Consider the following 16,025-nt stretch of genomic DNA (forward strand, 5'->3'; position numbering starts at 1 on the left):
ATAGCGTCCAGAGAACCCAAAATACATCCATTGCAATCTCAGATACATAAGAGGATATTTAATTCACAAATCAAGCCTGTGTGTGTGTGTGTGTGGAAAGGCGTTGAGAAGATTGGCGCTGTTTACAGGTACAGCACGCTACAGTAATGGAGAGATTTTGATCGCGAGAAATAAAACGGATGAAGATGTAACAGGTAACCCGAAGAAAGAAACGGGCGTCTGATGGATTCATTAATCAGTGACTGAAGACTGAGGGGGAAAATAATACACACGACGAATTGAGATCCATCGTAAACAAGCAAGCATTTCACCTGGACACGAGAAGATCTCACCTGCAACTTGTGGGTCTTATGTAACCAGCTTTAGTGCAGGACATTAAAATCCGGTTTAACGTAAGTACTTATTGTCTACATTGTGCTGTGATGGCCTGATTTATTTCCTCCATTGGACTAATGGCATTTATGAGGAACATATCTCAGGAAACTGCCGTACTAATGCTCCTTTCTCTGCTTTTTCTTCTCTTTCTTCTCTCTCTCTCTCTCTTTCTCTGTCTCTCTCTCTCTTTTTTTTTTATATATATATATATCTTCCTTTATTTCCCCTGTTCAAGCTGCCATTATGTGGTTATACAAACTGCGCATGCTCCGCAACCATCTCCAGAGGACACGGCTGTCATTAATAATAGAGTCGACTCTTTGAACCGAATCTTTTACGTGATCACTTGGAGCCGACTCGCATTTCAAGGCGGGAATTGTTTTTGTTTGTTTGTTTGTTTGTTTGTTTGTTTGTTTGTAAGTAAATGCTGACAAGACAAGATGTACCTCCATCACGTGACCTCGCAGGAAAAAAAAAATCATAGTTATGAGTATAATGACTATAGATTATAGTTATGAGTAGTTATTCAGTAGTCACAAATGCATTCAATGTAACCTGTCAACTCGGAGGTGTTTGATAACCCTGCTGGAAAAACAAAACAAAATCAGAAATTCTAATGGTTTCCAATACATATGCCATTACAAACCATCAGCTAACCATTAAAATCATTACCCTTATTGGTCGTTAATGGTATCCACTAGACATAACATGCCACCAATAGGAGGCAACAGATTACCAGTATAGGGGCCATTACAGTTTCCATTAAAACCAATACAATTCCAATTATAACCATTTAAACCATTGCAAATTCTGTGAGAGTTTCTGTCGTCGTCGTCGTCGTTATTTTTTTTTCCAGCAGGGACATCATAACTATTCAGCTATTTTTAATGTAATGTTGCTTTAATGCAAATCTCTTTGCATTAAGTATAGAGGCGTGCACGAGACTGTTTTTTTTTTTATTTTTATCTTGCCCGCTCCGAAAGGAATCCCTCCCGCAGCTATTATTTTTTGCTGTCCTTTAAAACTAAATAAAAGTGCAGTAAAAACCTTGCACTATAGCACAATGAATTCCGTCATACCAGCGCTGCGTGAAAGTGCACTTTCAGAGCCGTGGGTTGCACATCACTATCCAAGCTAGCTGAAGCAGATCAGTGGCTCATACTGGCTCAAAGAGACTGATCCAGAATTGATGTTACTGAGACTGGACGCTGTTATTAGGAGTTTCCGTGACAGGCTGCACAATTATTGTACTGATTCATTTACTTTTGTCATTAGCAGTTTAGCATAAAAAAGCACTGAAGCTGGAAATCTAAATCTAAATGTCAGCTCCTCAACTAGTAAAAATTGGTCATTGTGCAACCCCAGGCCGGGGACAAATTTAGAATGATTGGTGATTGGTGTATACGCTGTTACTTAATGCAAATATGTAGCACCTTACAGTTTTTTCATTCGTTTAAATAGATTTTGAATAGAACAAATGCAACACACGGTATAATGCTATTTCAGTCATAAAAAGATAAGGTACATTTTTGCTAAACAACATATTTAAACAAATGCTAGTCTTTGTCTAACAATTCTGACTGCCTTTAAGGTTAAAAAAAATTGCTACAAGCCATTTGGGAGTCAACTCTTTTTGGCGAGTCGACTCAAGTGTATTGAATCACTGAGAAGAGCCAACCATTGGGACTTCACTCTGTTCACACTTTCTATATTGTATTGTCCCTAAGTCTAGATTGATTCTGGATAATAAGATTACGGGGTATGTTTAAAGAATGAAGTAATCATCTTCTAATTGCCTACTGATAAGTAATGGCACCCTCTCCATTAGGCTTTGGTGTTGCATACCCATCACATGGATAACAGGGAAATGCAAAATAAAATGCTATAAATAACTTCTTTTTTTTTTCGCTTTGATACAGGTTTGAAGCCAGACTGTCTGCCAGATGAACTCAGAAAGGATGCAAGGGTGACCCAGAGGATTTTCTTCCACTTGTTATTGACAAGCTTGAAATGACACCTCCTAATAAGGATTTCAAAAATCAAGAGAAGCACACTGCTCTGCTGAGGCAGTCCAATTAGGATTTGTCAAGCAGTGCTGCCTCCGAAAAATGGTACAGCTCAACTCAAGTAATTAATGGATGTCAATCAGCCTCCAAACTATAATGTCAGCAAAGGATGACCATTGCTAAATTCTGAAGAGTGCTTTTTTTTTTTTTTTACTTTTGTCCTTTCACTTTACACTTAGAGAGATGAATAACATGTTCACCATAAAAGCAGATGTCATATTTCACGCTGCAGATCATGAAGACTCTGAGCAATCCATCGTTACCAAAGGGACTGACAAGGTCATTCCAAGAGAAGTTAGTGCTTGTGTTTCCGAGACAGAAATACTGCAACGATCCTGGGATAATGTGGAATTTGGGAGTGTAACGGAGACTGGAAATCTGGGAAGGCGTTCCTTAGGGGCGGGAGACTATCTGCAAGATGGAAACTCCAGCGATAGTGGGTTTCAGGATCATGTTCAACCAGTGGACGCTAGTGTTAAGAAGCAGAGCGACTCCTCGAGCAAAAATGGAGTAAAAGAGGAGGCGAACGGAGCCACAGCTGAGAGGCCTTTACTTAGCCTGAGGTCAGAAACCAGAGGGGAAATGGCTAAATCTTATGTTTACGAGACCGAAGTCATGAGGAGTCCAAGCGTCATCAGTAATGTGTCCTCTCTTTCACAGGACTCTTTTTCTGATTCGAAGGAAAGCAGATCATTGGAACAAGCACTGGGCAATTTATGTTCATTACAAGGAACTGCACATGGACATTTTACACACGAGTCAGTACGTGACATAAAGCACAGCGATAATGGGGTAAGAAATTCCGTCTCTGTCAGAGAGAACCCCGATTTAGTCATTGAAGTAGGCAGACAGAAGGTCCAAGTACATAAATCTGTGCTAGCTGAAAAAAGTGACTATTTTAAAGCGAGGCTTTCTCGAGACATTCTGAAAGTGAAGGGTGTAAGCTACAAGACATTGTCTGTCCTGATAGATTATGTGTACACCTCCAACATGAACGTGAACAAGGATAACGTCGTGGATGTTGTGACCGGTGCGAAAATCTTACAGATCCCCTGTGCGGTGCAGGCCGCAATTGACGCCATGTCCGCCCAGCTCACGACACAGAACTGCTACGAGATTCTAACCATCGCTAAAAAGCAGCGACTAAGTGAACTGAAGGACACAGCATACCGTTTCATAAGCGACAACTTCCTGCAGGTACTGAGAGATCCCGCCGTTTATGGGCGTCTCACGGGTTCTGAGCGGGACCTGGTTTTGAGAAATCGTATGGAGGGACGCAAGTGCCTGATGGCGGCTGAGATCAATGACGTTTTTGAACGAGTGGGCAGCAGACCCCCGAGCAGGGGCAACAGCAGGCCACAGAGTCCTCTCTCCGCTGCCTCGTTTGAAGACAACCACATGATCTACTACTACAATGAGAATACCAAGGATTGGCACACTTTGACCGTAATGCCAGAGGATATTAATACCAAGGGCTGTGGCATCTGTTGCATGTATAACTACCTGTTTGTCGCAGGTGGCATCCGAGGATATGGGGAGAAAGGAAAGGCATCAGACAAAGTCTTCTGCTACAATCCCATAACAGACCGCTGGAGCGAGATACGGCCCATGAACCAAGCAAGGTCACAACTCAAATTAGTGTCCATGGATGGTTTTTTGTATGCCATTGGTGGGGAATGCCTCTTCACAGTGGAGAAGTATGACCCTCGTATGGATCGTTGGACCACCGTGGCTCCGCTACCCAAAGGAGCCTTTGCAGTTGCCCATGAGGCTACCACCTGCAACGGAGAGCTGTATGTATCGGGAGGAACTCTATTCTACCGCCTCTTGAAGTACGACCCCAAGAGGGACGAGTGGCAAGAATGCCCGTACAACAACAGCAGGAAGAAATCCACCGACATGGTTGCGCTAAAGAGCTTCATCTACAGGTTCGATGTCAACCGTGAACAAGGCATCAATGTATTTAAGTACAACACCATAGTCAAGATGTGGCACGACTGCGCTTCCTATCAGCAAGGGTGTCCGCTGCCGTTCAGGTGTGCTGTGATTGGAAATTGCATCTACTGTGTCAACAAGACCCAGAATCTGCAATTTATGGTGGAGGAAGAAGGTGCTCGATTTGCAGAAGAGCCTCTGAAAGCTCCCACGGAGGCTAAAGGAGTATTATTCCCATTTGTTCTGACCTTGCCGGACAGGAGTGATCGAAGTGTGTGAGTAGGGTCTTTTCGGGGAGAAAAACTTGAGTAGAAATGTGTAAGAAGCATGGTCAATGATTGTGGAAAAAAGAACGCTTTAATTCTTGCCCAGTTAAACTGCTCGTAACAGGAATGTTTCTCTTTGCATGGTGGATGGACATCCATGGGATGCCTTAAAAGGACAGCTCTTTTCTTTTAATGTTGTGGCACAGTGGCATTACTTTACATTTTATATATACCTGGATGCATTTCTCCATTTGTTTTGTGCACTTTTGTCCTTGGATGGTTGGACAGAAATTATGTCAGCAAAAAACCCCCAGATTTAACCAATGTTATAAAATGGCCACAAAAAGCACAACAAAAATATAACTGCAAATAAAATAAAGCAGTCTAAGTAGAATTAAGTTTATTAAAGTGGAGCTAGATATAACTTAATGATATCAAAGACGTGAATATAGCACAGAACGCTAAAATATAACTGCAATAGGTTTAGGTAACGTGAACCTTTTGAGCACATGCCTTTGACTTGAAACAAAGCCGTTGAACGAGGAAAAGTTACGCTAACGTAACTTGGCTGTTCGCTGTTTAAGAGCACAAAGCACTTGACTGTTCTCTTACTTTGGCAGCACTCAGTAAGGATACAGAAATGACACTTGAGGAAAGTCTGAATGTATACGTGTACAAACTTTTAATTAGCTTTTAATTCGATACTAACGAAGACTTGATAAACAGCAGGTGACCTGAGATTCAAGCCAGTGATTTTGAATTGCAGGAAAACTCGTACTGATGATATATTGCCCGTTGGTGGGTTGTTCATGCTTCCCTTAATTCAGTGGTTATCAAAGAGGGGTCCTGCCCCCTGGAATCTGTGAAGCATTGCCTAGGGGTCTATGATTTAAAAAAAAAAATTGTATTGCAGTGGTGGAAATCACAATCCACTAGCATCAGTGCTATTATATTTATGACTGCATTCTCAATGTTATTAACTGGTTTGACTGACCACTCGACTTGAATAGGTTTCAAACCCTCATTAATTTGGTTTATAATTAATGCCTACTGGATGTCTATCTAATGTCAGAGTCCAGTAATAAAAAAAAACTCTATGGCTCCAAATAAATAGTAATCAATATTACTGTACACAATTAGATAATGTGTGATATTTGAATGGTTGAATTTTGGTCCATAAAATAAATCTGTGCTGAGGGCATCTGTGGAATTTTTGTTACAGTTAAAGCAGGGTGCAAAACAAAAAGTTTGAGAGCCCCTGCCTTAATTACAGTATGGTAGTGCTGAGAAAATAGCACAGAAAAAAAAATACTCCTTGTCCGTCCATCCATCCTTTTTCTATACCGCTTATCCTATAGGGTCACGGGGAACCTGGAGCCTACCCCAGAGCACATCGGGCACAAGGCGGGGTACACCCTGGATGGGGTGCCAATACTTCACAGGGAACAATCACATACAATTTCACATTCACACACCCATTCATACACTACGGACACTTTGGAAAAACCAATCAGCCTACCGTGCATGTCTTTGGACTGCTGGAGGAAACCGGAGTACCCGGATGGAACCCCCGCAGTACGGCGAGAACATTCAAACTCCGCACACACAGTGCAGCGGCGGGAATCGAACCCCCAACTCTGGCGGTGTGAGGCGAACGTCCCACTGTGCGTCCTAACACCCCTTGTGGTAAATAAATAATAAAATAACCGAAGCATTGCCAAAGACAAGCAGGCTGATTGTCTAGGTTCGAGTCTGAAGCACATTTCTCTGAGCGTTGCTGATTTGATCTCACTATTTGAGAGAAATGTGACACTCGTGAAAAAGAGCCAAATTAACTCCGCAGCACTTGATAAGTGGAGAGCACATATAATTCTTTTATCCCGATAAATGATTAGACCACATAATAATTCCTTCTTCAATGCCACCTGTTGTTACTGGTTTCATAGAAACAACAATATTTTGCACTTTCTGATGACTATTTCCAGTTTGCAATAAGATGCTAGATTTAATCGGGAGATTAGTGATGCGTGTGTGTGTGTGTGTGTGTGTGTGTGTGTGCGCTGTTAGCATGGAGGTAAACTCAAACTAATCCCAATCCCAATCTGCTGCTGCATTTTGTGAAATTTACAAAATACTGGAACATTACTTGTAGTGTAATTCAAAGTAATTCCAATATTTTAATAATTAAGTTGATGCTTACATCTGTCCATACATAGTATTGCATTATTTTTCAAATGTTGTGACCAGTTCAAAATAGTTTGAAATAGAGCCATATAACTCAATGTCACTATGCTCGTTCTCGATGTGTGATTTATGGTTATTATAAATAAAGACGTTTTGTGCAAATGTGCCTTGTTCTACATCATAACTAACAACTATAATAAAATATTTGAATTAGCCATAGAACTGCCAAGATTTTATTACCTCCTTGACCAAATCCTAATTTGTTTCACTCAGTTGATCCACAAGCATATAAACAAGCATATATTTTGAGAAACCCTCAAATGTAACTGAAATCTATCTGAACATCTTGTTTGCTTGCTTTATTGTTGCATTGCCATATTCAGTCTGTAACACCTGTATGTCTCTAACACAATTTAAACTCTCCGATGATGATTTTGACTGACTTGATTTCGCTTGATTAGAGAAAGAAGTACTGATCAGCCGTAACATTAAAACCGCCTGCCTAATATTGTGTAGGTCCCCATTATTCCTCCGAAACAGCTCTGACCCGTCGAGGCATGTACTCGACAAGACCTCTGAAGGTGTGCTGTGGTATCTGGCACCAAGACGTTAGCAGCAGATCCTTTAAGTCCTTTAAGTTGCGAGATGGAGCCTACATGGTTCAGGCTTGTTTGTCTAGCACATCCCACAGATGCTCAATCCAACCGTTCCTGAACAGTTTTTGCAGTGTGTCAGGGTGCATTATCCTGCTGAAAGAGGCCACTGCCATTAGGGAATGGCGTTGCCATGAAGGGGTGTACTTGGTCTGGAACAATGTTTAGGTAGGTGGTACATGTCAAAGTAACATCCACATGAATGCCAGGACGAAAGGATTCCCAGCAGAACATTGCCCAGAGCATCACACTTCCTCCACCGGCTCGCCCTCTTCCCATATTGCATCCTCGTGCCATCACTTCCCCAGGTAAGCGATACACACGCATCCGCCCATCCGACCAGGCCACCTTCTTCCATTGCTCCATGGTCCAGTTCTGATGATCACGTGCCCATTGTAGGTGCTTTCGGTAGTGGACAGGGGTCAGCATGGGCACTCTGACCGGTCTGCGGCTACACAGACCCATACGCACGAAGCTGCAATACATTGTGTGTTCTGACTATTATAGGCAGCATTAACTTTTAACAGATCCTCACGCTTGCCCGTTTGTTCTTCTTCCAACACATCAACACTGAGAACTGACTGTTCACGTGCAGCCTAATAAATATATCCCACAATGTAATCGATATAATTCACTTCACCTGTCAGTGGTTTTAATGTTATGGCTGATCGGTGTACAGTATAACAGGAAAAAAAAAATCATCAAATCCCCCAATTGTTGTTTCTTTCTATGGGATAAAATTTCCAACTGTATGATTTATTATGACCATATTATGGTCAGTATTTGCCACCTTGTCATTATAAGATGAAAAAAAGAGAGTGATTATGATGAAAAGTTGTGCTTGAACCGAAGAAAAGAATGAAATGCATTTTAAACTGTTTTTTTAAAGTCAAGGGTAAGGCAGATATTTATTTCATTACTTATTAACCACACGTGGCTTCTGTGCAAATCTAAAGACGCTCACTTCAGACATCAAACGTGTCTTGGCTGATCAATTACACTACAAAGTACAAACAAGTTGTTTTTTTTGTTATTGACATTAGTTTAAGATTATGTGCCAGAGAGAGCTATTGCTTGGCTCTTAACAAAAACATTAAGCTTAAGTGGCTCAGTAGTATGGCTGGACTGGAACCTTCTAAGTTGTTTTGGATTAAATAATATGCCAAATGAATGACTGTCTGACCGTGTGTAAATTATCTAAATGGTCCGGATGAGTTAGCAGGCTTTATTGTGTTGGTGGACCGTGATGCTGATGTGCTTTGGATATGATAAATGATGGCTTTAACTTTTCTGTGGCAGTTGAACAAATATGCCTGAAATAAAATTTTGTTTTTTTTCAGTTTTCTCTGTCTTTATAATATTCCTCTGGTTCTCTGTGCTTATGTATGTGTGTGTGTGTGTGTGTGAGAACATTGTTCAGATCATTTATATGTAGGCAGTTCTATTGGCAGCAGGACTGGGAACACCAGCTGTGAGCTTGTGGCACACACACACACACACTTCGAAGTAGATTTAGAAGAAAAACACAAAAACAATGACCATCCTGTTTAATACCATGTAAATCTGTGTTTTCTGTCTATGTAAACAGATTTATCCTAAAAACAGAATCATGAGCAGTGAAAAAATAGTAAGTCTAGGGGTTTGATCTGTAATATCAGAATGCAAACAAATATTGCTTTGTTGTTAAGCATTACCCAAATCATCCTCAGGCCTATTAAAGCAGTAATTGTGAATTTTTATGAATGACCGGTCTGTCGTACCAAGCATTCCTATGAACTTATTTACACCGGCCTCTCAATATCTGTTTTGTTTGCCTTGCCACTGTTCCAGTGGTGCGTTCATATTCCAGTCAAACCTGCCACCTACTGGATGTGATGCACTATCACACAGCATGCTGGGATACACTAAAGAGAAATCTCCCCACAGAGTTTTTGATTGATTTTATATATATATATATATATATATATATATATATATATATATATATATATATATGACGTATACCTGCATTCATACACACACATTTTCCTTCCTAATGCTCAAACCAGAGATGACAGTAGTGAGGAAAAACTCCGTAAGACCATACGGTGGATATAAAAAGTCTACACACCCCTGTTAAAAGGGCAAGTTTTTATGATTTTAAAAATTAAAACTTAAATCATGTTAAAATTGCAACATATAAATGTCAAGTGACAAACAATCAGAAATGGTTTTGGGAACGCAAATAAAAACAAAAAAACTTCCAAAAGGCTTGCACAAGTGTGTACACCCTTTTATAATTGGAAATTTGGCAGTGTTCAGAATCCACCAATCATATTCAAACTCATGTTAAATACTAATTAGTGTACACCTTCCATCAAGTAATGTGACTGATTAACTCCAAATAAAGTCCAGCTGCTCCTATAGGATTTTGCTGACATCTTCTTGGTAACATCCAACTGGAAAAGCCACGGGCCGAAAAGAGCTTACAAAGCAGGTACGGGATCTCATTGTTGAAAAATATCAATCAGGCAATTCCTGATAAATTCTAAGGTATTGGATATACCATGGAACACTGTAAAGGCAATCAAAAAGTGGAGAAAATATGGCACAACAGTGACACGACTAAGAACAAGAAGTCCCTCTAAAATTGATGAGATCAGGATCAGGGGCAAAATGGTAAGCACTGGTTGCTCCCTTCATGTGACAACAATCTCCCGAATTCTTCATATCTATGGGCTACGGTGTAGGGTGGCAAGAAGCCATAATACCAAACGATATGTTTGGCACAAAACAAAAACAAACAAACAACAACAACAAAAACAGCACATCAACAAAAGAACGCGATCCCCACAGGGAAGCACGGTGGTGGCAGCAACATACTTTGGGGCTATTTTTCTTCAGCTGGAACTGGAGCTTTAATCAGGCTGGAGGGAATAATGAATAGCTCCAAATACTAATCAATTTTGGCACATAACCATAAGGCTTCTGCTAAAACACATAAGATGAATGCAAACCTCCAGATCAACAAAGGAATGTGTGGTGACCTGAAGAGGGCTGTGTACAAGAGATGCCCAGCCAATTTGACAGAATTAGAATGCTTTTGCAAGGAAGATTGACAAAATATTTCTAATTATCAAGATGTGCCAAACTGATTGACTCTTGCCCAAATAGATTGAATGCTTTGATAAAATTTAAAGGTGCTTCAACTAAGTATTAATTTAGGGGTGTGCACACTTATGAAACCAGGTTATAGTACATTTTATAGTACAGTTATACTGTACTACAGTAATACAGTTTTTTTTCTCTCTAAAATGATTGTCTTTCACGTTAATTAATAGGTTAAAATTTTACAATAAAGGTGGAAATGTTCTGACGTGATTTATCTTGGTTTAATTGTTTTTTTTACATCACAAAAACATGCCATTTTAACAGGGGTGTGTAGACTTTTTATATCCACTGTATGAGGAAGAAAACTTGATGCAAACCAGTCTCAAAAGTAAACCCATCCTGATAGGGGCATTATAAATCATTACTCTTTCATGTCTGTATACTATAAAGTCAGAGAACATAAAGGAACCTTTATTATGAGCATCAGTGTTTTTTATGATGTACAGAAGATTTTTTTTAGATTCAAATCTCCAATATCCAAGTGAAGATATCCAATAATGAATGGGTGAGACTTGGGCATAAATTGTTTTTGAAAAATGCAATCTTTAGGGTTTCCAAGTGGAAACATCCACAATTACTATTACATTACATTTATTCATTTAGCAGACGCTTTTATCCAAAGCAACTTACAAATGAGAAATCCACATCAGTGGCGGCTGGTGGTTTTTAAAATAGCACACGTGTTTGTTATTGAAGTATAGATCTGTGTGTTCTGTTGGTCTGGCCTCCTTTTAATGTGCAATCTCTCTTCATAAATAAGAGCATCTAAAGACTTTTCCAAAATCAGGTCTACAACATTAGTAGTGTCTGACTTGTCGTACTAAAAAGCAGCCAAGCTGCTGACTGGCTTAAAGTCTGTTATACTGTGTACTTGAATCCATCACAGTATCATATGTCAGTGGAGTTGGTGGGGAATATTTTGCCTTCAATAGAGATTTTCATAGAAAAGACTGCACTGTTGTGCAAAATTGGTGCAAAATAGGTGGAATATTGCAGTAAGATATTTGATATTTTGATTCACTAAAATATTGAATTATATATATATTGTTTCACAGTAACCGGTCTCGTAAACAGAAAACACATTACTCTAATTAACATCAACACATTAACTAAATTCTGACGATTAAAGTAAGATTTCTTAACTTATTGAATGTTATTAATTCATATTAACATTGACTGAATTCTACAAAACCTCCTGTTAGTCTCACATTCACTCACCACAAACAAAAGCATTTCTACTTCATCATTGAACATCAAACTGGTAATATATAGGCCTAATATAAACTTTTTTTTTGGATGATATTAACTCATATTAACATTAACTGCATATGAAACATACTACTCTACATTTTCTGTGCAATATATACTACTTTTTGTCACTCAATTCATTTAAATCTTTCTACTTGCCCTTTAATTCAGCATGAGGAGCACGGGAGCAGTGCACGAGTAGTGCAGGGGGATAAAAATTAGACTCGACGCTGCTTCACTGCTGCTCACTTCCGGTGTAAAATTTTAGCAGTGCAGAGCTTACAACTGCAGTTTTGTCGTCATTCGACACGAGAGACATCATCTTTACACACAGCACAAAATCGATGTGTTTTCCCACCCTCTTTTGATTGACAGGATATAATTGGCCCTGATCATCGGATGTTTTTAAACTATCAGCCAATAGCCGATAGCGTAAAAAATAGCCTTTATACATTGATACATCTCTAATATATACACATTGGTAAATTGCCACATTTTATTGAAACGTTAAGGGAGGCTATGCTTTCCTTTTTTTGCTAAAGAATCGTCTGAGTTACGCATGTAACCACCCCATAGACCACCCCACCACAGCACACACATCCTGTAAGGATACACCTTTGGACAAAACCTTTGAGGACGTGACCCCCCTAGTGGAATGAGCCCTTATGCCCAGAGGCGTAGCGAGACTGCGTCTCATAAGCGATGGAGATTACTTCCACTATCCAATTAGAGATGCGCTGCTTCGACACAGCATCACCTCTACTGTCGCCGCCAAAGCTGACCAGCAGCTGCTCCGACTTACGCCACTGGCCGGACCGATGGATGTAAGTACAGGGAGCCCTTACTGGACGCAGCAGGTGCAATTTCTCTTGTTCCGATGTGAGGAATGGAGGAGGGCAGAAAGCCTGCAACACTACTGACTGGGCAGCAGATGTAGGCACTTTAGGAATATAATCCTGCCTAGGATACAGGAAGTCCTTGGCTAGGAAGGGACAACAGAGAGAGTTTGTAAATCTCCTACTCACTTGAGAGATGTCAGGGCCAGCAGACAAGCTACTTTTAGAGTCAGAAGCTTCTCAGAGGCTGACTCTAAGGGCTCAAATGGGGCACCTGACAGACCTTCCAGGAACACAGAAAGGTCCCAGGAAGGTATGAGTGGTCTGCAGATGGGCCTCAACCACCCGACACCACACATAAACCTCAAAGTAAGAGGATGTTGCCCCACGGAGTCTCCATCAATAGGGGCATGGCTGGCCCTAAAGAGTGGCCCAAAAAGTTGCCACTTGAGCACATACAATTTCCTCGTGGATGGTGCTCTAGCATTCAATATGGTCTCTACAACCTCAGTTGTGAGACCAGAATATATGAGTTGGTGCCCCTCAGGGGCCAGACCCACAGTTTCCATAGATCCTTATCTCTGAGAACCAGATTCGAGCTGGCCAATAAGGTGCTACTAGCAGCTGACATAGATGGTCTTGGCAAACTCTCGCTAGACCTTGTGGGAGCAGAGCAATCTGGGAAAATCATACAGATGTGACCTCAGCCATGTGTGCACTATGGCATCCAGCCCCAATGGTGTGGGAGGAGTGAAAGTGAACCACAACAGGCAGTGTGTTGTCTCCTTGGAGTCGAACACATCCACTCCTGCTTGGCTGAATGCAATATGGACTCCACCACTTGAGGATGAAGCCTCCAACCCCCGGGCCTCACCCCCGAGCCTCAGCCCCTGCCTTGACAGGATGTCTGCCTGCACATTCCGGCTGGCCGGAATGTACGTTGCACTCACTGACAAGAAGTCTCCCTCTGCCCAGAGAAGAATTCGTTGTGCCTGCCTGAACAGGGGGCGTGAACATAACCCTCTTTGGTGGTTGATATATGAGATCACTGCTGTGCTGTCTGTCACAACTAATACCTGGTGACCTCTTAATTGAGGAAGAAAGAATTTCAGTGCTAGAAATACGGCTCGCATCTGTAGGCGACTTATATGCCACTCCAGATGAGGGCCGCTCCAAAGACTGTGAGCTGGACAGCCATCTAAGACCGTGCCCCAGCCCATGAGGAAGGCGTCTGTCATTACCGTCTTGCGATTAGGAGATGACCCTAGAGTGTGACCCAAGGATAGAAACCGGTAACACCTGCAAATGCTCAGAACACATAGGCATCGCTGCGTGACACTGATTACTCTTAGAAGTTCCGTTCTCGAACAAAACCCCCAACTTTTCAGCCACCACTGAAATGGTCTCATGTGCAATAGGCCCAATGGTATGACGTTGGCTGCTGCTGCCATAAGCCCCAAAAGTCTCTCATAGAGACTGGAGGGGATGCCCAGACCCAGCTTTATCTTGGTCAATGTTGATAGGGATTGACCCTTCACATGTTAGGGATAGAAACGCCCTCATCATAGTAGAATCCCATATAACGCCTAGAAAAGTTGTCCTCTGCACTAGAGAAAGCATAATTTTCTTGAGGTTCAACCTGAGTCCCAAGCTCCTCATGTGGGTGAGAACATCATCTCGATGTTGAAACACCAGTTCCCTGGAACGTGCTCATAAGTCATCCAGGTAGTCTGGAGTTGCAAGGGATCCAGAGCAGCATCTATGCACTTTGTGAAGGTGCAAGGGAATATTAGTTTTCTGCAGTGTGAGGGAGATTTATTTTCACTGGGGAGTAAGAGCTCATCCAGCTTGCTTCGAACCACTTCCTCTTCTCTTGGCCAGTCTAGATTTAGTTTTTCAACTTCCCTAGTAATCACTTCAAGCAGCTCTTTATATGCTTGGGAGCTGCTCTGTGTTTTTGGTGCAATGGCACCCCCTACTGGCTCCTCAGAGTCAGAAAGGGTGTTTTGGCTTTCCATAGCGGAAGGAGCAGTCACGACACGAGCTCCAAAATCTGGCAGCGAGCCGTACCCAGAAGACAGAGCAAGAAATATAGCAGCGTTCATCTCTGGCTCCTCTTCCAGCTCCATACGAGATCCCCAGGACCTGAGATCCAGATCCGTGAGGCTCTGAAACCAAACTTCCTTCTGTCGAGAAGAGCGCAAGCCATGAGTGGAGCTGCCTGATTGTAAGGCATTCACAATGCACACAGTCAGACCCTTCAAGGGCTGCTGTGGCGTGCTCCACCCCTGGACACTTCACACAGAAAGTGTGTCTATCTGTTCCCTGTGATGAAACCGGAGCAAGGCGTGACACGCTCCCTGAATTCTCTCTCGGTCATTCTTTTTTCTCTTTTTTTTAAAGAGACAGAAAAGTAAGAGTTTTCTTTCTTTTTTTTGTTGAAAATATAGAGAGGAAATGAAGTGTCTTTTTGCGAGCATTAAACAAATGACCGCCATGCAGTCTCGCTGAAGATAATAGAGGCTCACAGGTGCTGTTTTTATATCATGTGACATGCTTAATTACCACGTCACCTGATCATGGCAGGCCTATAAATAGGCATGATGTTACACAAGCTTCAGATGCCGGTCACACACGAGGGCGCTTCCCACAGTGTGGAGCTCATGAACGTCGAGTTCCCTTCTCAGGGAACAGCTGGGACCATTCAGGCAGGAGCATCCATGTTGGAGCATCCACAGGTGGGACCAACCACAACAGTTTTTATAGTAAGAAATCTTTACAGTAAACTTTAGGGTATCCCAGTAGGAACATACACAGCCATCTTCACCATATCCACAATCCACAGCACTCTTTAAGGTATTCAGCTGGGACCATCCACATAAATCTTAATGGTATCTAGATGGAAACATTCACAGCAATTCTTAGGGTATCCAGTTGGGACCATTCACAGCAATCTTTAGGTTATCTATTATTAATGATTAATTATTAATTATAATATATCATCACCACCACCATCATCATCATCATCATCATCATCATCATTATTATTATTATTATCATTATTATTATTATTATTATATAATTATAATATAATATATAATAATACTTAATAATAATAATAATTATTATTATTATATATGTTAACAGTTTGTGGAAAGCTTGTGAATTACTTACAAAATAACAGAGCGATGTCACATACTACAATAGGCCTGTCTCCATTTGAGCTTGCTATGCGAGGAAGATGCAAACTCTTCCATCACAGAAACTCATGTGATGTGTGTGAGAGAGTTGCTGCATGTAAGAGCAAGATGA

General features: G+C 41.3%; 1 protein-coding gene across 1 annotated transcript; it reads left to right on the top strand.

The window, feature by feature from the left end:
- Positions 1–300: 300 nt before the first annotated feature.
- On the top strand, positions 301–8,821 carry LOC128613125 (kelch repeat and BTB domain-containing protein 11). The gene is made up of 2 exons (XM_053633706.1): positions 301–392; positions 2,295–8,821. The coding sequence occupies exon 2, from the start codon at positions 2,625–2,627 to the stop codon at positions 4,653–4,655; it is 2,031 nt and encodes a 676-aa protein (XP_053489681.1). The 5' UTR covers positions 301–392; positions 2,295–2,624; the 3' UTR covers positions 4,656–8,821.
- The last annotated feature ends 7,204 nt before the right edge of the window (positions 8,822–16,025 follow it).

This window comes from Ictalurus furcatus, chromosome 9 (assembly GCF_023375685.1).
Source record: "Ictalurus furcatus strain D&B chromosome 9, Billie_1.0, whole genome shotgun sequence".
NCBI classification, from domain to species: Eukaryota; Metazoa; Chordata; class Actinopteri; order Siluriformes; family Ictaluridae; genus Ictalurus; species Ictalurus furcatus.

Excerpts from the sequence above, each read along its gene's own strand:
- LOC128613125 (XM_053633706.1), top strand. The coding sequence starts at position 2,625 with ATGAATAACATGTTCACCATAAAAGCAGATGTCATATTTCACGCTGCA.